The sequence below is a fragment of the Onychomys torridus genome, chromosome 2, assembly GCF_903995425.1.
Source record: "Onychomys torridus chromosome 2, mOncTor1.1, whole genome shotgun sequence".
Lineage (NCBI taxonomy): Eukaryota > Metazoa > Chordata > Mammalia > Rodentia > Cricetidae > Onychomys > Onychomys torridus.
In genome coordinates, this window is record NC_050444.1 from 142,969,118 (window position 1) to 142,995,171 (window position 26,054).

Below are 26,054 nucleotides of genomic sequence, written 5' to 3' on the forward strand. Positions count from 1 at the left end.
GAATTCTCTTCTCTATTGTCCCGCCTATACTTCCTGCCTGGCCACTGGCCAAACACCATTTTATTTATACAGAACGATATCCACAGCAGTCAGGCCTGGCTCTTAACCTCTTATCCATCTCTCCAGGGCTCCAATTTGTTTATTTATTATTTATTTAGGTTTTTCAAGACAGGGTTTCTCTGTGTAGCTCTAGTTATCCTGGAACTTACTTTGTAGGCCACGCTGGCCTCGAACTCAGAGATCTGCTTATCTCTACCTCCTGAGTGCTGGGATTAAAGGCTTGTGCCACCTTGCTAGGCTACTCCAGTTTATTTTTTTAAAGAGAAGAAGAGAATTATATTTACAGATCTTCACAAACTCCCTTGACTTTTAGCAACATGTGCTTCCTGGTTTTACTTTATTATTATTTATGTGTGTGGTGCATGTGGTGTGGAGGTATATGGAGGCCAGGGCAGGATATCCAGTCTTCCTTAGCCATTCTCTGCCTTGTTGCCTTGAGCCTCGGTCTCAGGGAACGAGAAGCACAGCATTTTAGCATGGCCGACTAGCCCAAAAGCTCTCTGTGCCACCTGTATTCACCTACACACATGCTTGGCTTTTGCACATGGGTTCTAGGAATTCAAACTCAGGTACCTGTGCTTGCAGATCAAGTACTCTTACTGAGCCATAGTTTGTATATGTACTTGAGTTTACAAGTGCATACTTATGCATATATGCACACGCATGTGAAAGCCAGAGGTCAATGCCAGATGTCTCCTCTATCATTCTCTACCTTGGTTCCTGAGACAAGGCTTCTTCCCTGAGCCCAGATCTCACTTCTAGGATCTCTTCATTCCCATGTGCCCAAAGAACACGTGTTACATACAGCAGTAGCCATGTATGGATTTTTACATGGGTTCTGAGGAGCAAATTCATGTCCTTATGCCTGCATGGCAAGCATGTTTCTGCTGAACCATCCCTCCATCCTCTCTACTTAATTCACCCCAACAATATTAGCTCATAAGAGTAATTTTTTTAGCAAGATTTATTTTTATATGTGTGAGTTTTTTGCATTCATATATACATACCACATACTGTAGTGCCCAGGAACACCAGATTTGGGGGCCTCTGACTGGAGTTACGAGTCCAGGTCCTCTGAAAGATACCCAGTACTCTTGTGTTGTGCTCTCTAGCCACGCAAGAGTAATATTGATTTAATGACAAAAAAAAAAAAAAATTCAACTATGAACTATTTCAGGAATTTTAGTTTTCAATCATAATCCTGAACCATTTAAGATAATAGAATTGTGTTATAAATTATTTACCTGTCTGTACACCACTTGAATGCCTGGTGCCCATGTAAGTCAGAAGTAGGTGTTAGATTCCCTGGAACTGGAGTTACAGATGGTTGTAGGTGCTGGAACCTACATGCGTCCTCTGAAGAGCAGCCAGTGTTCTTAACTGCTGAGCCATCTCTCCAAGTCCCTAGACTTGAAATTTTTAATAGATTTGCTGGGGGCTGGAGAGATGGCTCAGCGGTTAAGAGCACTGGCTGCTCTTCCAGAGGTCCTGAGTTCAATTCCCAGCACCCACATGATGGCTCTAAACCCATGGGCCATCTCTCCAGCCACACCTGTTTCTTTAAATACTTTAAATTTAATCATTTTTAAAAATGCAGACTCACGGGCTGGAGGGATGGCTCAGAGGTTAAGAGCACTGGCTGCTCTTCCAGAGGTCCTGAGTTCAATTCCCAGCAACCACATGGTGGTTCACACCCATCTGTAATGAGATCTGGTGCCCTCTTCTGACCTGCAGGCATACATATGGACAGAACACTGTATACATAATAAATAAATACATCTTTTAAAAAAAATAGATTTGCTGGGTCCTGCAGTTGGATAGCCAGACACCGAATCCAGTCTTATCTGGTTCCCTGTGAGATTCAGTATTATAACTATAACCTATGTGCTTTTAAAATACGTTAACATTTTGTAGGCGGGTTTATTGGCAAGTGATGGTAAGGGGTCCTGCCACCAAGCCTGATGACCTGAATTCCATCTCACATGGTAAGAAAGAACCAACTCCCACAAATTTTCTTCTGGCTTCCACACATGTCCTTGCACATGCATGCCTCCTCCCCCAAACAAAATGAATAAATAAAAATGTAATAAAAAAGATTGTCTTAAAGTTTTGTGATAGATTTATTTAAAATATTTTACTCAAAAAAGTTTGCTAAATAGATTTTTTCCAATATTTAAAGAAAATGGCATCTGTGTAATAACAGAAAGGGTAACTGATCATCCATCATGCCAATACAAGCAAGGTCTTCCCAACGCAGCAACATATTTCAGGGCAACACAGTTCCGAATGGATACAGTGGCCTATTCAGAAAGCATGCAAGTTACATCAGGTCACTTCTAAGCCAGCAGGAGAAATCCATCAACCGGGCTCTGCCCATAGAGAGACACAGGATGTCCGTGTAAACGGCAGGCACACCAGCTCGGATGAGCTACCTAACGTTGGGTTTGAACTCCTTTTCTTCCTCTTCCTCGCTATCTTCAACTTGTTTTATGACCAGATCGGCAGACCCATCCTCCACAATCTCCACATAGGATCTACTTTCTTCCTCACTCAGATGCCATCGGGAACCCTTGTCCCCATCTGTGGGGGACATGGACCGCTGCTCAGCTTCCAGATGGACAGGGAGGCTGTCAGTGCCCACCTCAGCAAGGCACTCGTTACACAGCCTGTAGCGCCTGGTTCCTTCCTGTACCACTTGTCCGGTGAGGTCAGTCACGTGGCATTTGCATTTCCGGCAGATTAGTTTGCATGCCTGGTGGATCTGTGTAGAGATTTAAGAAATAATTAAAATAAATTTTCACAAGTGGGTCAGTTTGCTAATTCAGGGACCAGTTCATGCACTTGCAATGTTCAAAACCATGCATTAAATTCAAGTTAACTCTAATTATCAGAAGAGATGGCAAGTGTTAGTGACAAATGTACACCATGGATATATCACATATCAGCTTTCTCTAAATAACAGCTGTAATGTTTTCCTTCTTACTATCGACTACTTAATACTTCTACACATCCATTAACCTAAGAGTATTTTGACATACAAGGTAAGGAGGGCATTCCTTCCCAGTGTAAAAGTTACAAACACTATGTGCAAACACCGTTCTAAGGACTTTAAAGAACTTTTGTTGTTTGTTTTGTTTTCTGCTTTTCAAGACAGGGTTTCTCTGTGTAGCCCTGGCAGTCCTGGAACTCATTCTGTTGACCAGGCTAGCCTGGAACTCAGAGATCTTCTGCTCCCAAGTGCTGGGATTAAAGGCACATGCCACCACTGCCCAGCTAAAGAACTATTGTTGGGTCAGGCGGTGGTGGCACACGCCTGTAATCCCAGCACTCGGGAGGCAGAGGCAGGTGGATCTTTGTGAGTTCAAGGCCAGCCTGGGCTACCAAGTGAGTTCCAGGAAAGGAGCAAAGCTACACAGAGAAACCCTGTCTCAAAAAACCAAAACCAAAAAAAAAAAAAAAAAAAAACCAAACAAAAAAACCCAACCTATTGTTGTTATTATTATTGTGTGTATAAAGGGGGGGCATTTGCACACCAGGATGAACATATTGAAATCAGAGAACAATTTTGCCAAGCCAGCTCTCTCCTCTCTCCTCAATTCGGGATCTGGAGATTGAACTCAGGTGACCGGGGTTTGTGGAGCAAGCGCCTCTAACTGCTGAGCCACCTCACTGGCCCTGTTTTAAGGACTCTATATAACTTAGAGATCAAACAAACAAACAAAAAACCCAAAATCTACTTGATGTATTTTTTTTTTTTTTAGCTTGAGGAAGAAAAATATAATCCAGAATATTTTGCAGTGACCACTGGCTATTTTTGTTAATAAAAGATTGTCTAGGAAGTGGAGCGCACTGGGGTTAGAAGGCTCAGGTCTAATCCTGGTTCTGCAGCATCTCTGTCATTTATGAACCAAAGATCTCAGAGCAAATGTAAACATAAACCAGCCATCAAGCTGTCAGTCAAAATACTGAACAGAGAAGGGTGTTATCCACAGAGGGGAACCTGATAATCTGAATGGAGACAGGTTTAACTAACCAATACCATAGGTCTTTCCCTGCCTGCTTCTTTATCATTGATGGGGATGCTACTCACAAGGCTGAAAGTGAGGACCAAATGAATTAATGGTCATGAGATGCTTTGGTTAAAAAGTCAGATAGGCGTGGTGGCACACACATTTAACCCCAGCACTCAGGAGGCAGAGGGAGGTGGATCTCTGTGAGTTCGAGGCCAGCCTGGTCTACTGTGGCGGCACTCCTGCTGAGTGGCACCCGGCCTGGCGCCAGAGAGTGGCACCTGCCCTAATCCATCTTTTGTTTAGCAGACACCTTTTGTTCCCCTTGTTGCCTTATGTGAATCTTGTCTCAGAGTTTCCCAAGGATACAAAGGCCTATGCAAAACTTGGTTCAGGAAACCCAGAAACCTAGGTACATGACAAATCGAGGAATGTGCACTTGGCATTGTGTTGTTGGAAGCTCCTTTCAGTCATTTTGAGCATTTGGAAATTAACTGGCTGAACTGTATTGGAGAGAAATAAAATTGCCCTAGGTGAAGGGAAAGTGTGTCAGTCCTTCAAGGCTGGACCCCCCTGCAGCCATGAAAGGTTATATTCATTATTAAGATGCCTCTGAGTCTTCTTTGCATGGATCTGTGTGAACCCACACACCGATGTGGTGACAATCAGTTACAGCCTACAGAGCAAGATCCAGGACAGTCAGTGATACCTAGAGAAACCCTGTCGTAAAAAAGCAAAACAAAACAAAAACCCAAAAAGTTAGATAGGGGCTGAAGAGGTAGCTGAGTAGTTAAAAACACCAGCTGCTCTTCCAGAGGACCTGGGTTCAATTCCCAGCATCCACATGGTGACTCACAACCACTTAAAAGTTCAGTTTCAGGGCTCAGCAGTTAAGAGCACTGGCTTTTCTTCCAGGCACCCACATGGGACCTGACACCTCACACAGACACACATGCAGGTGAAACACAAGTGCACATGAAATACAAACAATTAAAAACAAAAACACAGAAGAGCGGGGCGTGGTGGCACACGCCTTTGATCCCAACACTCGGGAGACAGAGCCAGGTGGTTCTCTGTGAGTTCAAGGCCAGCCTGGGCTACAGAGTGAGTTCCAGGAAGGACGCTGAAGCTATACAGAGAAACCCTGTCTCAAGAAACCAAAAAAACAGGGTAAGTATGTAATGCACTTACATATATGCAGACAAAACACTCATACATATAAAAATTTTAAAATAAATGCTTAAAACATTTTTTAAATGAGGATTGAAGATGCTGGCTCTGTGGTCAGGAACACATATTGCTCCCTCAAAGGACCCGAGTTCATTTCCTAGCATCCACATTGAGCAACTCACAATTGTCTGTATCTCCAACTCTAGGGAATCTGACTCCCTCTTCTGGTCTCCATGGGCACTGCACTCATGTGTACAAACCCACACAGACACAGACACAGGCACACACAAGAAAGGGGGGGAGTGTGTGTTAAAGTAAGTTTTTAAAAATCTTTATTTTTTATTATGTACACAGTGTTCTGTCTGCATGCTTGTCTGTAGGCCAGAAGAGGGCACCAGATCTCATTACAGAGGGCTGTGTGGTGCTCAGAATTGAACTTAGGACCTCTGGAAGAGCAGCCAGTGCTCTTAACCCTTGAGCCATCTCTCCGGCCCCCTAAAAATAAGTTTTAAAGAATATGTACACTGGCCTTTCTGTGGGTGGCTTGATTGGCAGAGAAAGCACTTCACCTACTACTGAGTTATCTTGCCATCTCCACATTCACTCGCTCTCTGGAAATAATGCCATTAACTAAATGGTTGCGGGGGAAATGGACGGCTGTATGATGCCTGATCAGATAGATTCTTCCCCAGCGAAGGCAGCACCTGTGAGTGTGCAGAGGTGAGCGCACACTACCAACTCCCAGCAATGTGATCAATGTGTGGGCACAACGACCAGTCTTCCAGTTAGTAAGTGTATCCTAGTGTGACCCGTGAAATGTACAACACTGGCCTTGATATGTTCTGGCCCAAAGTATTTTATTTGAATCCATTAAGGATACAGATGAAACTCAGCACGTGGAAATTTGGGGGGGGGGGTAAAGGAACAAGTTAAATAACACTATGTAGAAGCAAGGAAATTCAGAGGTAGGGTATTTTGTAAAATAAATGGCTTAGTGTCTTCAACAATCCAGTGTTATGAGGCAGGAAGGTGTGTGGGGGGAAATTATGCTAGATTAAAAATACACTAATGGGATTTAGCAATGAGACAGACTACTCTGGCTCAGACAAAACAGCTGTAAGAAGTATCTGGCCGGAACTGTGGGGAAATCAGAACTCAATGGAGTGCTAGATAAAATTTTACCGTAGTGGAAAGGTAGGTATTCACTAAGAGACACGGGAACAAAACCTCGTGTGGAAGAAATGCATAGAAGAAAATTTGGGGAGCATATATAATAAATAGAAGTAAACTGACTAGAGGCATGCCTCTCTGTGCCCATCCTAAAAGGCTGTTATTGTTGTTGGTGTCTGCATGATGGATGTGTGACCATGCATGTGCATGAGTGCCAGGAGAGGCATGTGGAGATCAGAGAATTTTTGGTAGCTGGTACATTCAGGAATTGGAGAGAGAGAGAGAGAAAGAGAGAGAGAGAGAGAGAGAGAGAGAGAGAGAGAGAGAGAGAGAAGAGATTTGTTTTTATTTACATGCATGTGTGTGTGTGTGTGTGTGTGTGTGTGTGTGTGTGTGTGTTTGTATGAGCACATGCCACATGTGTGGGTATCCATGAAGGCCAGAAGAGGGTATTGGATCTCTTGAGATAGAATTATAGATGGTTGTGAGCTGCCCAATCCTCTGTAAGAGTACCATGTACTTTTGTTTTTCCAAGACAGGATCTCTCTGTGTAGCCCTGGCTGTCCTGGAACTAGCTCTGTAGACCAGGCTGGCCTCGAACTCAGAGATCCCCCTGCCTCAGCTGGGACTAAAAGCATACACTACCACGCCCAGCTAGTAGCATGTACTCTTAAGCACTGAGCCATCTCCTTTCGGTATTTAGTGTGTGTGTGTGTGTGTGTGTGTGTGTGTGTGTGTGTGTGTGTACGTGAGAGTGTGTGGAGGTCAGAAGACCACCTCCGGTGTGCATCCTTCCCCTCTGTCTCCTTTGAGGCAGGGTCTCTCCTCTCAGCTGCTGTGCTGCAGCTGCCTCTAACACAGGCCCCAGGGTCTGAAATCACGTGCTCGTACAGCAAGCATTCTTACCAACCCAGTCATTGACCCGCATTTTTTTTTTTTTTTTTTTTTTGAGATAGGATCTTCCATTGTAGCTCAGGCTAGCCTGGAATTTACTCTATAGGCCAGGATGGTCTCCAGCTCATGGTGATCCTCCTGCCTTAGCCTCATGAGCACTTAGAGGCATGAGCTACAGCCAGTCCATCATTATTCTTTGTTAAACCGTGTGGCACTGAGCACTGACCAGCACTTCCCTGTGAGTCCCTGACTGGGATTCCCTCCTTCCTTTCCTCAGGGAGACAAGGGAGAAGCTGATCCAGACTAGAAAGAAGGTGCAGCGGAGGCAGGTCAGACTCAGCCCCGACAGAGGTCCAGCAGCTCTCAGTTATCAATAGCAGATGCTGAAGGTCTAGGTGAACGGTGTTCTGGCCTAACACTGGGTGAACCTTTGTCTCCCGCAGAGAAGTATATATCAAACCAGATGAGATTTAACATGAACTAAAATGGAAATACAAAAAAAATTAGCACCAAAAGAATAACTCCTACTTTAAGGTCTCAAAGGAGAATACAATTATTAATATGTGGGCTGGAGAGATGGCTCAGAGGTTAAGAGCACCGACTGCTCTTCCAGAGGTCCTGAGTTCAATTCCCAGCAACCACATGGTGGCTCACAACCATCTGTAATGAGATCTGGCACCCTCTTCTCGCCTGCAGTCATACATGCTGTATACATAATAAATAAATAAATCTTTTTAAAAAATTATATCTACCTATCTCTCTCTCTCTCTCTCTATCTATCTATCTATCTATCTATCTATCTATCTATATATGTAGGTATATAGATATAGATAGAGAGATAGATCTATATCTGCAGGGTGTGATGGTGTACACCTTTAATCCTGGAGGCAGAGACAGGCAGACCTCGGTGAGTTCAAGACCAGTGTATGTATTTACACTTTATTTAGTGTGACACTTTACATGTGTCACAGTGCACATGTAAGGTCAGAGGATGACACTCAAGAATTGATCCTCTCTTTCCACTGTGTGAGTCCCTAGCACTGAGGTCAGTTGTCAGGTGTGGTAGAAGTGTCCTTACCCACAGAACCACAGGATACAATTCTTATATAACTTTGTATAACTATGCAGTTATTTACAAAACAAAAATATTATTTCTGGAACAATTACATTTTTAAATCTTATTATTATTTGTGTGCATGAGTGTGGGTGTGTATGTGTGTACCATGGTACATGTGTGAAGGCCAGAGGATAACTTGGGTCACGAGGCACAGATCATTTGGTAGCAAGCGCTGTGCTTTTATCTGCTGAGCTACCACCAAGAATTCTTAATAAGGTGGAGTTGTGGGAAGAGATTTTTCTCCCATGAATTTAGACCTGTGGCTGTGTATTCTACATCTGTGTACCTGTTTATGTGTTACATACATGTGGAGGTTGATATTCACTGTCCTCCTTACTGCTCTCCCTCTTATTTCTTAAAACATTTATTAATTTACTTGTATGTGTGAGTGTTCTGCCTGCACGCATGTGTGTGTGTGCAGCACGTGTGCCCAGTAGCCATGGAGTACAGAAAAGGGTGTCAGATCCCCTATAATTGGAGTCACAGATGATTGTGAATTGCCATGTGGGTCCTGGGAATCAACCCCAAGACCTCTGGAAGCAGCCAGTGCTCTTAACCTTGGAGCCACCTTCCCAGAGCTTCCGGTCTCTGCTTCCCCAACGCTAGAATCACATGTGCACACACCACACCTGGGATTATTTTTTATGTGGGTGCTGGGGATCCACCCAAGTCATGATTTTTGTGTAGCAAATGAGTGAGTCACTTCCCCGTGCCCAAGTTAGATGATTTAAGTAGATAAATGCAAGGCTAGGATGTAACTCAGTGGTAGAGAGCTTGCTTAGCATGCGTGATGCCATCGTTCAATCCCCAGTACCAGAAGGGGGGGTGGGGGGCAGAGAGAAGAAAAGCAGATAAATGCACAGATTTTACAAGAAGAAAAATGATGAAAGCTCATGTACGTACTGTTCGGAAATGGCTACTCAGATGGTCCAGCCTGCTGAACCGTTTGCCACAAGCTTGGCACGGGTAGGGCCTTTCTCCCGTATGGCAGCGCAGGTGGCGTTTGAGGTCTGCTTTCCGCTTCACAACATGTGTGCAGTATGGGCACCTGAATCGCAGCCTGGGCAGATCATCTGTCAAGAGGCAGTTGGGTTAGATCACTGCGGAGATCACAGTAACATTTCCATTAGTGTAAAGCATCCAAAGGAGTTGTGAGTCCAGTCTTGCGAAGGTACAGGACAGACAACTTGAAGTAACCACACTGTCAAGGAACCCTCGGCGCAGAGTATAACTTGAGTACAAAGACCAGGTAAATTTAAACTGTCACCCTATCGTTTTACTTCACATTAGATTTTAAATGTCAAAATGTAGTACCAGGCTGTAAAACTACACACACAAGCCAAAAATAAAGCAATTAACTTTTAAAGTTAATTTTAGGAATTAATTTTATTTATTTATTTGGTTGGTTGGTTTGGTTTTTCGAGATAGGGTTTCTCTATGTATGTAGCCTTGGCTGTTTTAGAACTCAATCTGTAGCCCAGGCTGGCCTCAAACTCACAGAGATCCACCTGCCTCTGCCTCCTGAGTGCTGGGATTTAAAGGTGTGGGCCACTACCACTTGGCCTTAGCAATTCATTTCTTTTAAAATTATTTATTTTATTTTATATACATAGATGTTTTGCCTGAAAGTATGACTATATGGGGGAATCAGATCCCCTGGTATTGAAGTTACAGACAGTTGTGAGCTGCCATGTGGGTGCTGGGAATTGAACCTGAGTCCTCTGGAAGAGCAACCAGTGCTCTTAACCAGTGAGCCATCTCTCCAGCCCCCAGAAATTCATTTTTAAAAGGGAATTTTTGTTTGTTTGTTAGAGACAGGTTCTTACTGTGCAGTCCTGACTGGCTTCAAATTCACAGAGATTCACCTGCCTCTGCCTCTGAAATACAGAAATTAAAGGTGTGTGCCACAACACCTTGCTTAAAAGAGACCCCTCCTCCTCATGGCCTTTGGAAAGCTAGGCAAGTGCTCCACCACTGAGCTAAATCTCCAGCCCCTCTTTTTGAGATTTTTGAAGATTATATTTGTTTGTTTTATTTGTGCTGTGTGTTATGTTGGTTCACAGGTTCCCACACTGAGAGTCACCTGCTTGTCTCCTTCCACCATGTGGGCCCCAGGGGTTGAATTCAGGGCCTCAGGCTCAGTGGCAAGTGGGCTACCTCACCAACGGGCTTCTTTTGTTTGTCAGGACAGGGTCGGTCTCAGTAGCTCTGGCTGGCCTAGAACTCAGAGTGAGCCTCCTGCCTCAGCCTCCCTAGTGCTAGGATTTAGGTATGAGCTACCATGCCCAGCTGTAAAAGACCCTAATTTGTTCTATTTATACTTTTTATAGCCCTGCCTTCTTTTCATATATTTATTAATGCTTTTTGGATGTGAGGCTGTGGACAGAATCCAGGGCTAAGTCACGCCAAAGTGTGCGAGTGTTGCTGCTGTACGGCACCCTCAGGCGTTTTCTTCTTTTCCTGTGTGTGTGTGTGTGTGTGTGTGTGTGTGTGTGTGTACACTCTGAGTACTCTAGTCTCTTGACTGTCATTGAATATACTCAGTATTATATTTTGAATTAAACATTTTAAACTCATGTCCTATGAAATAAATTTGAGTAAAAAGTATGACTTAAAAACTCAGGTGAGGCCAGGCAGTGGTGGCACACACCTGTAATCCCAGCACTCGGGAGGCAGAAGCAGGTGGATCTTTGTGAGTTCAAGGCCAGCCTGGTCTACAGAGCTAGTCCAGGACAGGCTCCAAAGCTACAGAGAAACCCTGTCTCGGGGGAAAAAAAAACAAAAAACAAAAAAAAAACTCAGGAGCAAAACAAACAAACAAACAAACAAACCCCCCCCAAAAAAAAAAAAAAAAAAAAAACCCACAACTCAGATGCTCGGCGGGGCGGTGGTGGCGCACGCCTTTAATCCCAGCACTCGGAGGCAGAGGCAGGCGGATCTCTGTGAGTTCGAGGCCAGCCTGGGCTACCAAGTGAGTTCCAGGAAAGGCACAAAGCTACACAGAGAAACCATGTCTCGAAAAAACAACAAAAACACAAACAAACAGGCAGACAAAAAACCTCAGGTGCTCTTAGCACCTGCTTCTTTTCCAGTGGACCTGGTTGTGGTTCCCAGCACCATGCCGGTGGCCCCCAAAAATCTGTAATTCCAGTCCAGGGCATCTATTGTGATCTACTGTGCTTCTCTGGCTTCTGTGGGCATCACCCATACAGTGTGCTCAAACACACACACACACACACACACACACACACACACACACACACACACACTAAACGTAAAAAGAAAAAGAAAAAACATCACTTGGTTCAACTGCCATGGCACCTAAAACGAAGGGCGTTTGGGTCTGGTGAGGGACTCAGGCTCGTCAGGGTACCTAGAAAGCTCCTGGATGTGACGTCGGAGGCTTGGCCGTACTGGTAGCCAGCCGGAGCAGAGTCCTCTTCGGTGTCTAACTGAGCTCGCTCTTCAGACGGGGCAGCGTGGTCGGAGGAATCGGACGGCCGCGCCTCCCCTCGGCCGGACTTGAGCTGCACCGCCTGAGAAGGCTGCGCCAGTCTCAAATGCTTGGTCTTTTTAATGGCGTCCTTCCTTTGCTCACTGGCCAGTGGTTGTTGGGCATTCCTTGGGGCAGCCGCAGGATAACTGTACTTGTGCCACAACTTCCCACTTGCTACACTCGGTCCTTGGTCTGGGCTCAGGCGAGAGCGGGGAGACGCGCTCTCCTCCCGCCAGCCGCTACTATAAAAAGGGGGGTGTTCTACACCATTAGAGCTGGTGTCCTTGTCGGAGAGGCTGAAGTAGCGATCCTTCTCCTTCTCACTAATGTCCAGGGAAGACTTAATGAAAGTCTTACACACGCTAATGACATCAGTCATCTGAAGGAAGCTGGCGGCGGACATCACCTCTATCACATTCTGTCCAGTAAGAGAGAGTTTGCCGGAGTAGACAAAGTCCAGGATCACGGTGAAGGTGTCCGGGGAGAAGGCCTGAAATGTGGCCGTGGCCGGCTGACTTGTCTCCTTTGAGCTCTGAGAAAGCAGCATTTTAAAGTAGCCGCTGCTAGCAAACAAGACGTTGCGGTGCGCTTTGAAGACCTTCCCTTCCACCAGAATGCTGCAGTCACAGAACACGTCCTGCCGGCGCTGCTCGTTCAGTTGCTCCAGGAGGTAAGATTGATGGGAGGAGATCTCCATCCTGCAGGGGAACGGCACGTGGTCACCGGAAAGGAACTGACAATCAAGCCTAGGAAGAGCGGAAATAGAACCAGAAGCTCGTTTCCCGTCTAAGCCTCTATTTTTTCTTTTTAAAGTTTTTCTTGAGACAGGGTTTCTCATGCAGTTTTGGTGCCTGGCCTGGATCTCGCTCTGTAGCTCAGGCTGGCCTTGAACTCACAGAGATCCTCCTGGCTCTGCCTCCCAAGTGCTGGGATTATGTCTCTCTTCTTAGGAACACAGTCCCCAAGACACAAGACAGTGGGTTCTACAGGATCTGCAGCTGCTGGTCCCTGTAGTCAGATGTTTCCCTAGTCCCGCCTGGCCTTGGCTGGGATGAATCTCTCCCACCAGTGTCCTGCAGCCGCTTGATCCTAAGTAAACTCACAAAGGCTTATATTATTTACAAACTGTATGGCCTATGGGTCAGGCTTCTTGCTAGCTAGCTCTTATATCTTAAATTAACCCATTGACTAATCTATGCCACGCGGCTTCGTGGCTTACTGATACTTTCACGTCTTGCTTCTCCTGGTGGGGGCTCCCAGCATTCCCTCTGTCTCCCCTTTCCTCTTCCTCTCTCTCCAGCTGGAATGTACTGCCTAATGCGACTACAGGTCCCTGCTACTAAGAAGGCTGAGGCAGGAGGATCACTAGGTCTAGGCCTGCTTGAGCTACAGAGAGGGCTCAGGGTCAGCCTGGAAAACCCCCAAGCCTCTGTCTCAAAATAAAAAGTGAAGAAGAGGCTAGGGGTGTATTCACATGGCAAAGTACCTTCCTAGGGTATGGGGAAAGGCCCCATGTTGGTCTCTAGCATTGAAAAAACAAAAACAAAACAAAACAAACAACAAACAAAGAACTGGCAGGAGAGAATTCCAGGCTACCCTGGGCTACACAGCAAGACCATGTCTCCAAAAGACAAATACAAGAAAATACCAGAGCCGTGAACTAGAATTTTCTACTTTACAACTTTAGAAATACACAATTAACAACTGTTCCCCCCAGAAAATGCTGTGTACTTTACTATCAGTGATGAAACAGTAAAATTATGGAAAAGTCAGTACGAGGACAAAGGATCGGAAGGTTTGACTTGAAACTTGAAAGAAGGCATAGGGCCAGGCTTGCCCTTGAACAGTGTCTGTCAATGCTCATTAACATCCCGATAGCAGTTTCTATCAACAGGGGCTTTGTCTTCCGTTTGGGAAGGAAAGGGTTTATACTCTTCATCACTGAGGGAAGCCAGGGCAGAGGCTATGAAGGAACACTTCCCACAAGTGTGCTTCCCACGGCTTGCTCAGTTACCTTCCTCATACAGCCTAGGACCACCTGCCCAGGAATGGCGCTGCCCACAGCCAGCTTGTTCCTCCTACGTCAACCATTAATCAAGAAAAGCATCCCGAGGGCCCCTCAGTGGCTGTAGGACTGTTTTACGTGCAGGGGATCAGAGGATGACGCTGGAAATCACAGGCGCGAGTTTAACACTGTAGATTTCAAGCTTGCCCTATGTAAGGGTTTACAGAGGTGACGGCAGCGTAGAGTCCCATCCAAACAGCTGTCACACATCTGTACACCGCAGCAGTAAAGGAACTATTTCAGTGTGGCAGGAGGGCATCAGTCCTCTGGAAGAGGGAAGGTCCCAGGAACAGGTTATATTTCTGGAGTCATCTCCTTTATTTCTGATTCAGCCATGGCAGTCACTACAGGTTGACTGGAAACTACTTGTCAAGGTTTAGCGCTCAAACACGGGAAGCAGGCCTGTGGAGACATAACTGAGACCACAGAAGCAAACGTCCGCGTAGGAAAATGACCTGTTACTGTTGCAATGGACCTGACAGTGTCCTCATAACGGATGACACTCCCAAGTGCAGGGATTCCAGCGTGCACTACCACGCCGCCTATGAGAGCAGCTCACCCTGACTGTGGTTTGTGGTGTCCTCCTCCCTGGCCTCCGAGCTCTACCCTGTCATCTCTCTTCACCTTGCCCCACCCACTCAGGCTTGGCCATGGCCTATTTAAAAAAAAAAAAAAAAAAAAAAACAGGCCGGGTGGTGGTGGCTCACGAGTGAGTTCCAGGAAAGGAGCAAAGCTACACAGAGAAACCCTGTCTCGAAAAAACAAACAAACAAACAAAAAAAGCCAAAAACAAAAAAGAAAGAAAAAGCATATAAAATGAGGCAGTTTAGGGTCAGTGGTAAAAAGGGGCTATAGCCATAAATAAATGATTTTATAACAGTTGACTGAAATAATTTCTTGTCAAATCTGGCAATGAAAATAAGGGTGGTGGTGGAAAAACACTGAATAAAGGTTACAAGAAATGGAGGGGAAGGAATGATGTTTGGTCCAGGAGCCTTGCACTCTTCAGCTTCTACTTTGTTTTTGTTTGTTTGTCTTCAAGACAGGGTTTCCCTATGTAGCTTTGGAGAGCCACTCACTCTGTAGCCCAGGTTGGCCTGGAACTCACAGAGATCCACCTGCCTCTGCCTCCCGAGTGCTGGGATTAAAGGTGTGCGCCACCACCCAGCCAGTTTCTACATTCTTAATCATAATGTTAAATTTTAAGTGTTTTTTTATGTGTGCTGTGGCGTGAATCTGATTTGAGTCTGTTCCTCCTTACAACATGAAAGAGCTAAAAAAAACAACTCAATGCTGCACAGACATTTTAATTCTTACTCTCCTTGTCCTTCATCTTCCTCCTCATCTGTGCATGGGTGTTCTGCCTGCATTTCTTTTTTCTTTTTCTTTTCTTTCTTTCTTTCTTTTCTTTCTTTCTTTCTTTCTTTCTTTCTTTCTTTCTTTTTTTTTTTGAGACAGGGTTTCTCTGTAGTTTTGGTGCTTGTCCTGGAGCTTGCTCTGTAGACCAGGCTGGCCTCTAACTCACAGAGATCCACCTGCCTCTGCCTTCTGAGTACTGGGACTAAAGGTATGCGCCACCTCCGCCTGGCTTGCCTGCATTTCTATATGTGCCCGTTGAGGCCACAGAGGGAGTGGGATCCCCTGGGACTGGATGTACACATAGTTGTAAGATCCCATGGGAGCGATGGAAATTGAACCTGGGTCCTCAACAATCGGAGCAAGAGCCCTTAATCTCTGCAGCCTCCAATTCTACTTTTAAAAAGTTAATATTGGTTGTTGAATCCAAGGTTGCAAAAAGCACAGGGACAAATAGCCAATCAAATGGAAGCACATGAATTATGAACCAAAGGCTGAGGAGCCCCCAGCTGGATCAGGCCTTCTGGATAAGTGAGACAATTGAATAGCTTGATCTGTTTGGGAGGCACCCAGTCTGTGGGACCAGGACCTGTCCTTAGTGCATGAGCTGGCTGTTTGGAACCTTCGGCTTACACAGGGACACATGCTCAGCCTGGAAGGAGGGGACTGGACCTGCCTGTACTGAATCCACCAGGTTTAAATGAATCCCCAGGGGAGTCTTGGTCCTGGAGGACATGGGAATGGAGGGGAGGGGCTGGGGGGAAGGTGGGGGTGGGGGCGGGAGGGGGGAGGACAGGGGAACCCATGGCTGATGTGTAAAATTAAAACACATAATAAAAAAAAAGTTAATATTGGGCCAGAGTAATGGCTCAAAGTTAATTAAGAGCACTTGGTGCTCTTGCAGAGGCCCTAGATTCAGTACCCCACACCCACATAGTATATTACAACTGTACGTAACTCCAGTTCCCGAGAATCTGATGCCTTTTTCTGGCCTCTTCAGGTACTTCATGCACATGGTGCATGGCACATACATTCATGCAAGCAAACACATAAAATTAAAATAAACATTTTTAGGTTAATTTTTCCATCAGGGTAAGTTTGGTTTGTTTAAGTTTCAGTAAAAATTGCTTTCCAGGCAGTTTGTGAAAGTTGAAAATGAGGATCTGTGTTGGTAAGGGTTGCCACTGGTCACTATGTGCAAGTAATTTAAACAGGCTCTAGTGAGGGGCTCTTGGGGATCAGGAAGATGCTGAACATTAAAAGTAAAGTTGGCTGGTGGTGGTTCTGCACACCTTTAACCCCAGTACTTAGGAGGAAGAGGCAGGCAAACTTTGTGAGTTCGAGGCCAGCTTGGTCTACAGTTTGAATTCCAGGACTGCCAGGGCTACACAGAGAAACCCTGTTTTGAGAAACCAAAAGAAAAGAAAAGCCTGATGCTAAATGGAATAATGGGGTACACACTCTCCCTATGTCTCTGGAATAAATTATCTGTCTGGAATATACAGAATTGCTTCTGGGTTTTTTTTGTATTGGATTCTTAGTATATCATCTCAGTTGAGAGCCCAGGAAATAAACCCTCCACAATAGAATTTGGGGGTTCATTGGCCAACTGTTTGAGCTGGAATAGACTCACGACTTCAATGAAAAGGTGAAGTATGGAGCAGAGTGTCACTGCTGAGCTCATAAGCCGCATCTGCACACCAAAGGCCTCCCTGCAGAAGCCATGATGATGCAGACCAAGGGGATTCTGGGAGGCTAGCTACTCCACTGCCGGGGAGCGCCTAAGAGGGGAAAGAACAAGCTCCAGGCCTTAGGCTCTCAGGGAAGCAGAGAACTAATGATCATCCTAAGGGAGTCTCCTCATACAGCCAGAGGTGGAGACAGCGAGAGCCAGACACAGAGGACACCTGGATTCCACCATGGAAGTTATTTTACACCTTGACCAAATTTCTTCTGTAACAAACATCAATTAATTATGGAGGAGAAGGAACCTAACACTTGGAATGAGAACTTTGGGACAGATTGAGGACCTCATACCTCTAAAGTCCCTTGAATTCCCCACACGCCCAGAAAGTAGGTCTTTCCTCATTGAGATTGTTACCTTTCCCCCCTCCACCCATGGTCCAGGGAGCATAGCTTGTCCTCAAACTCAGGATCCTTCTGCCTTGGCCTCCAGAGTGCTAGATTATAGGGGCTGTCATAATTTCTAGTTCTTCTCTTTTTCTGAGATATAGGGGTATAGTGATTTGATTAACAATGCCCACTATAGGCCAATATATTTGAATGTTTAGTCACCAGGGAGTGGTACTATTTGAAAAGAATTAGAAGGAGGGGGCTGGAGAGATGGCTCAGAGGTTAAGAGCACTGGCTGCTCTTTCAGAGGTCCTGAGTTCAATTCCCAGCAACCACATGATGGCTCACAACCAACATCTGTAATGAGATCTGGCACTCAGGCAGAACACTGTGTACATAATAAATAAATCTTTAAAAGAATTAGAAGGATTAGGAGGGCCTTGTTGGAGGAAGTGTGTCACTGGGGGTGGGTTCTAAGCTTTCAAAAGCCCACACCAGGCCAAGTGTTGTCTGTCTGTCTGTGAATCAGGATATGGCTCTCAACTACTGCCCCAGCACATGAGTGTTATCATGCTCCCCACCAAGATGATAAGGGACTAAACCTCTGAAACTGTAAGAAATTAAATGCTTTCTCTTATAGGAGTTGCCTTAGTCATGGTGTCTCTTCCCAGCAATGGGGAACAGAAGGTGGTACCAGGAGTGGGGTGTTGCTGTGACAGCCTGGCTGTGCTACTTGTTGGCAGAATGTGGACTTTGGGATTTGGGGTTAGGAAAGCAGGTGACCACTTTAAGCAGGGCTTGATGGGCCATACTAGTAGGAGCATGGAAGACAGTGGTGCTGAGAGCAATATAAATTAAAACGGCTAGCTCAAGAAGTTTCAGAGGGGGAAGAGTATTAGTAAGTGGCCTAGAGACCATTCTTGTAATATTTTGGCAAAGAATGTGACTACTTCTTGCCCTTGTCCTAAAAATCTGCCTGAAGCTAAACTGGAGAGATTTGGATTATGGCAAAGATTTCAAGACAGCCTAGTACTGGCTTTGTTGTGTGGTTATTAGTATCACTTTTTGTTTTTTAAAGATTTATTTATTTCTTATGTATACAGTGTTCTGCCTGCCAGAAGAGGGCGCCAGATCTCATTACAGATGGTTGTGAGCCACCATGTGGGGGCTGGGAATTGAACTCAGGACCTTTGGAAGAACAGCTAGTGCTCTTAACCTCTGAGCCATCTCTCCAGCCCTTAGTATCATTTTATTTAGATTTATAATGAAAAGGAGGAAGCTGGACAAAGAGAAATATAAAATGTACAGTTTGGGGAGAAAAAGAGCTCCGGAAGTGTAATGACTAAGTCCAGTGGTCAAGGAGATGAAAGTTTCAAGAAAAGTCTGATGTTGCCGGGTGGTAGTGGTGCACGCCTTTAATCTCAGCACTTGGGAGGCAGAGGCAGGAGGATCTCTGTGAGTTTGAGGCCAGCCTGGTCTTCAGAGCAAGTTCCAGGAAAGGCAGGGCTACACAGAGAAACCCTGTCTCACAAAACCAAAAGAAAAGAAAAGCCTAATGCTAAATGGAATAATGGGATTGTTGACTTCAGGACAAGAACCCACCTGGCTAAGGTTCCAGCGGATTAAAGGCAAGCTTAGGCAGTAAAGCAGTCACCAACACAGAAAGTGGTGAAAACGGCCTTGAACAAGGGGCCAGGTTCCAGCCCCAGCAAGCAGCAGAACTTGGCAGTATTGGCTTTAGAGTCAAGGTTAGAAGAGGGACTGTGGAATCTCCCTCTATGACTAAGGAAAGCCACTGAGGCCAGGCATGTGTCAAGGGTGTCCATGTATGAAGGCCCAGAAAGGCCACTGTGTGAAGCTGTGAATGTTGGAGATGCCAGAGTCATGGCATACCCACCAAGAAAAATTGCAGATGGGGTGTGGAACCAGCCCAAGTGAGAGAAGTGTGTCACAGTCTACAAAGAGGAAAAGAACTGGAGATCTGAAGATCTTTAACCTCAAACATGGAGTTTGCCCTGCTAGGTTTCAGACCGGCTGTAGTCCAGTATTTCCTCACCATGCTCCCTTTCCTCCCTGTTGGAATGGTAATGTACATTCTGTGCTGTTGTGTGCTGCAAGAATGTGATCTGCTTTTGTGTTTACACTGGGTTACAGTTAAGAGACTGCCTTGAGTCTCGGCAGAGACTTTGGAATTTGAAGCAGTTTTGAGACTGAAAGACTACATACAGTCCTTTGGAGTTGGACTGAATACATTTTGCTCTATGTTATGACTATAAGCCTGTGGGGGCAGGGAATGGAGTATGGTGACTTGATAAGAATGCTCGGATAAACTAAGACAAGAGGTGAGCTGCCATTCCTAACCTGCCTTTCTAAACAGCTCTGTGGTTCTTGACCTGAACTACTCCCCTACAAGGGATGCCTAGCTAGCTTCCACAGGTCTTTCTCACCACTCCAGGGATATTGGACCAAAATCACAGCCACAGAATATCATACAAGGGGCTAAATTCTAAACCAGTACAGAAGGGAACAAAGAGAAGATCAGATTTCTCTAAATGACCGTGCCACAAGCCTAGGAATAGATTTGGTAATGACTTCTAAGGAATATACTGTTTAAATAGATGAATTCAGTCAGGCATTGATGGAACATGTCTTTAATCCCAGCACTCAGGTGGTAGAGCCAGGTGGATCTCTGTGAGTTCAAGGCCAGCCTGGTCTACAGAGCAAGTTGCAGGACAGTCAGGGCTACATAGAGAAACCCTGTCTCAAAAAACAAACCACCACCAACAACAACAACAAAGAATTCATCGTCTCGGATGCAGTTACCAGATTCTGGATTTACAGTTTCAGCGGGAACACACGGGAGAGACTCTAAAATGTATTTCACCGCTTGACTATAATCTGGGACTTTTATTTCCACAAAAGTTAAAATGCCAGAACTTGTGACAGAGTGTGGAAGAAACCCAAATGAGATAGCTGCCATTATGATCCCATCTGGGAAAATATCCTGAAAAATTGGGTGCTAGCCAATGGGATGTCATGTGCATTAAAAAGCACTGCAGAGACACACACACACACACACACACACACACACACACACACACACACAGAGAGAGAGAGAGAGAGACAGAGAGAGAGAGACAGAGAGAGAGAGACAGAGAGAGAGAGACACACACACACAGAGACACAGAGACAGAAAGAGAGACAGAGACAGAGACAGAGACAGAGAACTGAGCAGTATATGACCTCATCTTTTTCCCAAAACTATGGCACTCAGGTCTTGAAATCAAGGGCAATTGGGGGATGAGGGCTACATAACTCAGTGGTAGAGTCTTTGTCTACCATGCACAAGGTCCTGTGGTCTCCAACATTCAATAGGGAAAGGAAGGAAGGAAAGCCCATCGCAACAGCACAGGCCTGTAATTCCAGCGCTGGGGAGAAAGAGACGGGGATTCCTGGGGCTTGTTGGGTTCGAGCTCCAAGTTCAGTAAGACTGTCTCAAAAATAAGGTGGGGACCAACTTAGGGGTACATGCCTGTAATCCCAGCATTTGGGAGGAAGAGGCAGGCAAAGCTCTGTAAGTTCAAGGCCAGCACGATCCACATAAAGTTCCGGGCCAGCCAAGACTACATAGCGAGACCTGTCTCAAAATAACAACAACAATAATAGTGTGGAAAGTGCTTGAGGAAAACATTTGAATATCAACCCCTAGCTCCTATACACATATGCACACACATCTACATATACTCATACATGCGCGTACACACAGAGATGGGTACACACACAGACACAGGAAAGGAGAAGCAGTAGGGCTGAGGCTGTACAGCTCAGTGGTACATGTTGTGGAATATTCCTTTACAGTGTGTAAGATATGTCACTGTGATTGGTTTAATAAAGAGCTAAATGGCCAATAGCTAGGCCAGGTTTTCAGGGCAGAGAGAATGCTGGGAAGAAGAAGGGGGGAGAAGACAGACAGACACAGAATGAGTTGGACACGCAAAGTGGGACAGAAGTAAAAGCCACGTGGTAGAATGTAGATTAATAAAAATATGGGTTAATTTAAGCTAGAAGAGCTAGTTAAGAACAAGCCTAAGCTATCGGCTGAGCTTTCATAATAAATAAAAAGTCTCTGTGTGGTTATTTGGGAGCTGACAGGCCAGACAGAAAATGCCGGCCTGCAGGTAGATATCACCCCAGGAGAGTTCCCTAGTTCAGTCTCCAGCACCAATAAAACAAGAGCAAAAACACAAAGCAAAAGCAGCCATGGAGTTTCCATTCACTTTTACACGAGATCTATATAACTTGCTCTGTCTCTGCAGACATCTTAGCTTTCCAGGCAGAAATGCTCATGTCTGGGAAAGGCTGCCTAGTTCCATTAAATTGGACTGTGACTAAGAGGAATTTTCAGCACCCTTCTGGGGAAGGAGTACCTTTTTTTTTTTTTTTTTTTTTTTTTTTCCGTATATTGTAAGCTAGCCTGGGAAACTTAGTGAGAGAATGCCTCAAAACAGAAAGTAAGAAAGTGGCTGGGGATGTAGCTTAGTGGCAGATCAATTTTCTATTATGTATGAGGACTTTCACCCAATCATCAGAAGACTGACACAGCTGTCTAAAGAACCTGTTCTATGGTTTAGAGTGGGGTGCAAGCGCAGCTCTGCAGATTGATGCAGGGTGAAGGTCCTAGGTTACCAGCTGCATTGTTAGATGAGGGGTCGGCTGGGTGGTGGTGAAACACGCCTTTAATCCCAGCACTCAGGAAGCAGAGGCAGGTGGATCTCTGAGTTTAAGGCCAGCCTGGTCTACAAAGCAAGTTGTGGGACAGCCAAGGCTATATAGAGAAATTCTGTCTTAAAAAACAAAGAAAAAGCCAGGCGGTGGTGGCGTACACCTTTAATCCCTTTAATCCCAGCACTCGGGAGGCAGAGATCTCTGTGAGTTTGAGGCCAGCCTGGTCTCCAAAGTGAGATCCAGGAAAGGTGCACAGAGAAACCCGGTCTCGAAAAAACAAAACAACAACAACAACAAAAAAGCCAGGCAGTGGTGGCGCACGCCTGTAATCCCAACACTCCGGAGGCAGAGGCAAGTGGATCTCTGTGAGTTCGAGGCCAGCCTGGTCTACAGAGCTAGTCCAGGACAGGCTCCAAAGCTACAGAGAAACCCTGTCTCGAAAACCAAAAAAAAAAAAAAAAAAAGAGGAGTCCCAGGGTACTAAATCATTCCCTGTACCCCCTGCCTCAATTTCATTGTTAGGTTTCAAATGTTTATCTCCAGCCTAAATTCCTAAGCATAGATTTGAACATCATCATCCCCCCCCCCCCCCCCCCCCCCCCCCCGCCGCCGCCGCCTCCCCAGACAGGGTCTCCCTGTGTGGCCCTGGATCACATGGATCCACCTGCCTGTGCCTCCCGAGTGCTGGGATTGAAGGCGTGCACCATAGTGCCTGGCATGAGGAGCTTCTCTGTAGTGGGCAACAATTAATGCAGAGTCTCCAAACTAGTCAAAGTGCTTAGAATAAGCGATTGTGAGTGCTCAGCCCGAAATGGCACATCTCATCAACCCGACCCCCGGGGCTCCGTGGAAAAGGACAGAAGTGCCAGAGGAGGGAAGAACGCAGGGAAATGCTGTCTCTGGCCGTGAGACGGCTGATGTACTCAAGAACTCACGGCTGCTGTGGTGGCCCGGAAGAGAAAAGCACAGAATCGGGCTGGTAAAAACTCAAGCATGGATGAGGAGAGGCTCATGAGCCCCAATCTTTACTGAGGATCCATTGACAGTTGTTGGCTCCTGGGGGAGGGAAAGCCATTTTTCTTTGAGGTTGTGGCCACTGGTAGGTTGTCTATTATCCAATGAATGACCTCACGCTCATGGGCCTATGGCCAACACTAAGTGGACTCAGTGGGTTATGAAGAAGTGGGGCGGGGATGGAGAAGGAGGACATGAAGTTGGGAGGGTACAGGCTGGAGAAGTATGGGGTATAAGGGGAAGCTGGAGGTGGGGGATGGGCAGTGATATGACCAAAATACATTGAACACATGCATGAAATTCTCAAAGAATGAATGAAAAAATATTATGTTAGAATTTTGACAGTATGTTGGAGGCTTGGCCACACAAGTATAAGGACCTATGTTCTAACCCCCAGAACCTACATAAATCCTGAAGTGGTAGCATGCATCTGTACTCCTGATGAGGACAAGAGATAAACATTGGTCAAGCAGTTTAGGGATAGGAGAAGTGTACAATGTTCTTGGTTCTGTCCTGACCAGAGGGCACTGGGGACATGCTTCTCCCTTATGAGCCTTGGACCCCTGGTAGTGTGTCAAAGGGAAACATCAGTTTGTCCCTTCTTAGGATTTAAAAAGCTGTATGAAAAAAAAAAATGAAGCTATCAGGGTTTTGAGACCCATCAAGGGGAAACTATTTGCTTCTAGTCAAAAGAAGGAAATATGAGTGGCTTTGGTGGAAATATGGCGTTCTAATACACTCTAAAGACTGGATACTATTGCCTGCCCCCTGAGAGTTAACCCAGCTGGACTATTCATTACCTGGGTAGGAGAGATCATTCCTCAGGAAAGCAGATTCACCAGAAGACGTGCAAAGCAGATGGGAGGAATGATTATCCCCTTAATGAGATCATGGGCTTATCCCTCCCAGAAGCCACTCTCTGTTGTAGTGGATTGAAGAGCGTCCACCACACAGCACTGCCAAGCTTGCCTGTATAGCTCCTGTCTGTCTGTCTATCATCCATCTATCCATCCATCTACCTATCTTTTCCTTTTGAATACTGGCCCGAAACCTAAGTACCGTTCTCCACCACCCTGGGAGTTCTCATTTCTTTCTCCGAAGCACTTCCTCCACTTCCTCCTCTTCCACACGTAGCTGCTTGTTGACCTGCATTCCTGAACACGCCAGCTTTCTTGGGCCTTAACTCAAAAAGGCACACCAGTCTTTCTGTCTTTCTCCTCTCCATTTTCCCCTCCCGACAGCTGCCAGGATTGACAGCTTGCCTGCCCTGTTGTTTTTCTTTCCAATTCTAATAAAATAGCCCTCACGCTTCCTTCCGAATCTATTTTAAAACCATTCTTTTAAGGGGACTGAGGATGCAAAGGGGATCCCAATTTTCCCAGTGCCAATCCCAGTGCTGCCTCGGTGAGATGGGAAACAAGGCCGGAAGACACCCCAGAAACTTGAGGGCCAGCTAGTGTGGCATACAGAAGCAGCAAACAAGAGACCCTGACTCAAACAAGGGGGCAGTTCAGGACCAACACCCAAGTTGTCCTCTGAGCGCCACATGCCCACACTCATTCACAAACATGCAGAAATGTACACAAGACGAAAATGAACAGTACGTGAATGGAGATCAGTGACCAAGATCAGAATGCTGAGTGCCTTACACAGCGAGTTTGAACGCAATAACTGTATTCTGTAATACATAAAGTGCGTAGCTGGAAATTGTGCCTTTTATATATGTTTTGGTTTTTGGAGACAGGTTTTCCCTGTGTAGCCCTGGCTGTCCTGGCACTTACTCTATAGACCAGGCTGGCCTCTAACTCAGAGATCTGCCTGCCTCTATCTACCTCCTGAGTGCTGAGGCTAAGGCATGTACTGCTGCTGCTGCTGCCACCACCGCCAACCGCCGTCACCACCATCATCACTATCACCACCACCACCACCACCACCTGGCTATATATGTTTTTAAATGAAGTATAATATCAATTAAAACTCTGGAGGCTGGAGAGATGGCTCAGAGGTTAAGAGCACTGGCTGCTTTTTCAGAGGACCCTAGTTCAATTCCCAGCACCCACATAGTGGCTCATAACTGTGTGTAACTTTAGTTCCAAGGGATCCAAGGTCCTCTTCTGGCCTCTACATGCATGCAGTACACAAAATAAGAGAACTGCATTTTGTTAAATATAGAATTAATATTTATATGAGTGAGGAAGAATTAAACTTTTCGGCCGGGCAGTGGTGGCACACGCCTTTAATCCCAGCACTCGGGAGGCAGAGGCAGGTGGATCTCTGTGAGTTCGAGGCCAGCCTGGTCTACCAAGTGAGTTCCAGGAAAGGCGCAAAGCTACACAGAGAAACCCTGTCTCGGAAGAAAAAAAAAAAAGAAAGAATTAAACTTTTCACATGTGGCTAGAGTGGAGCTCGGCAGCAGAACACCCAAGGCCAACCTTCAGCACCAAAAAATGGTTTTCTCATACCTGGAAATATACAGATGCTAGTCTTGAAACCTGAAGACTGTTGAAGGGCAAAGAGGAAACACTCCAAGTCAATGAGTTCACGAAAGTTGTGTCTGTGGAGAGAAAGGATAGACACACAGAATGAGCTTTTGTAATAAGAGAAGTATCTGGTAGGATATTTAATTATTTATATATTAGGCACCAGTGTTCAGCATGTAAAAATAGGTAATTTGGCACAGATCATTAGTTTTAAAAAATAGCTTTGGCCAGTGGGGATGGTGGTGCATGCCTTTGATCCTAGCATTCAGAGGCAGAGGCAGGAGGATCTCCTTGAGTTCAAGGCCAGCCTAGTCTACAGATTTGAGTTTCAGGACAGCCAGGGCTACACAGAGAAACCCTGTCTTGAAAAACAAAACAAAACAACAACAAAACATAGCTGTGATGTTTTGGATCCCTTTCTAAA

General features: G+C 45.6%; 1 protein-coding gene across 1 annotated transcript; it reads right to left on the bottom strand.

Moving 5' to 3' along the window:
* Nucleotides 1–2,279: 2,279 nt before the first annotated feature.
* Nucleotides 2,280–25,668, bottom strand: Zbtb8a (zinc finger and BTB domain containing 8A). Its single transcript, XM_036179607.1, has 4 exons — nucleotides 25,613–25,668; nucleotides 11,795–12,663; nucleotides 9,325–9,494; nucleotides 2,280–2,821 (listed from the first exon to the last, which is right to left on the bottom strand). Exons 2-4 carry the CDS (start codon nucleotides 12,612–12,614, stop codon nucleotides 2,489–2,491), a joined length of 1,323 nt encoding a protein of 440 aa, XP_036035500.1. The 5' UTR covers nucleotides 12,615–12,663; nucleotides 25,613–25,668; the 3' UTR covers nucleotides 2,280–2,488.
* Nucleotides 25,669–26,054: the final 386 nt, after the last annotated feature.

Coding starts and splice junctions, on each gene's coding strand:
- Zbtb8a (XM_036179607.1), bottom strand. CDS start 12,614: ATGGAGATCTCCTCCCATCAATCTTACCTCCTGGAGCAACTGAACGAG. Junction 9,495..11,794: donor CACATCCAGGAGCTTTCTAG/GTACCCTGACGA, acceptor GCCTCTTGACAG/ATGATCTGCCCAGGCTGCGA. Junction 2,822..9,324: donor TGAGTAGCCATTTCCGAACA/GTACGTACATGA, acceptor ATCTCTACACAG/ATCCACCAGGCATGCAAACT.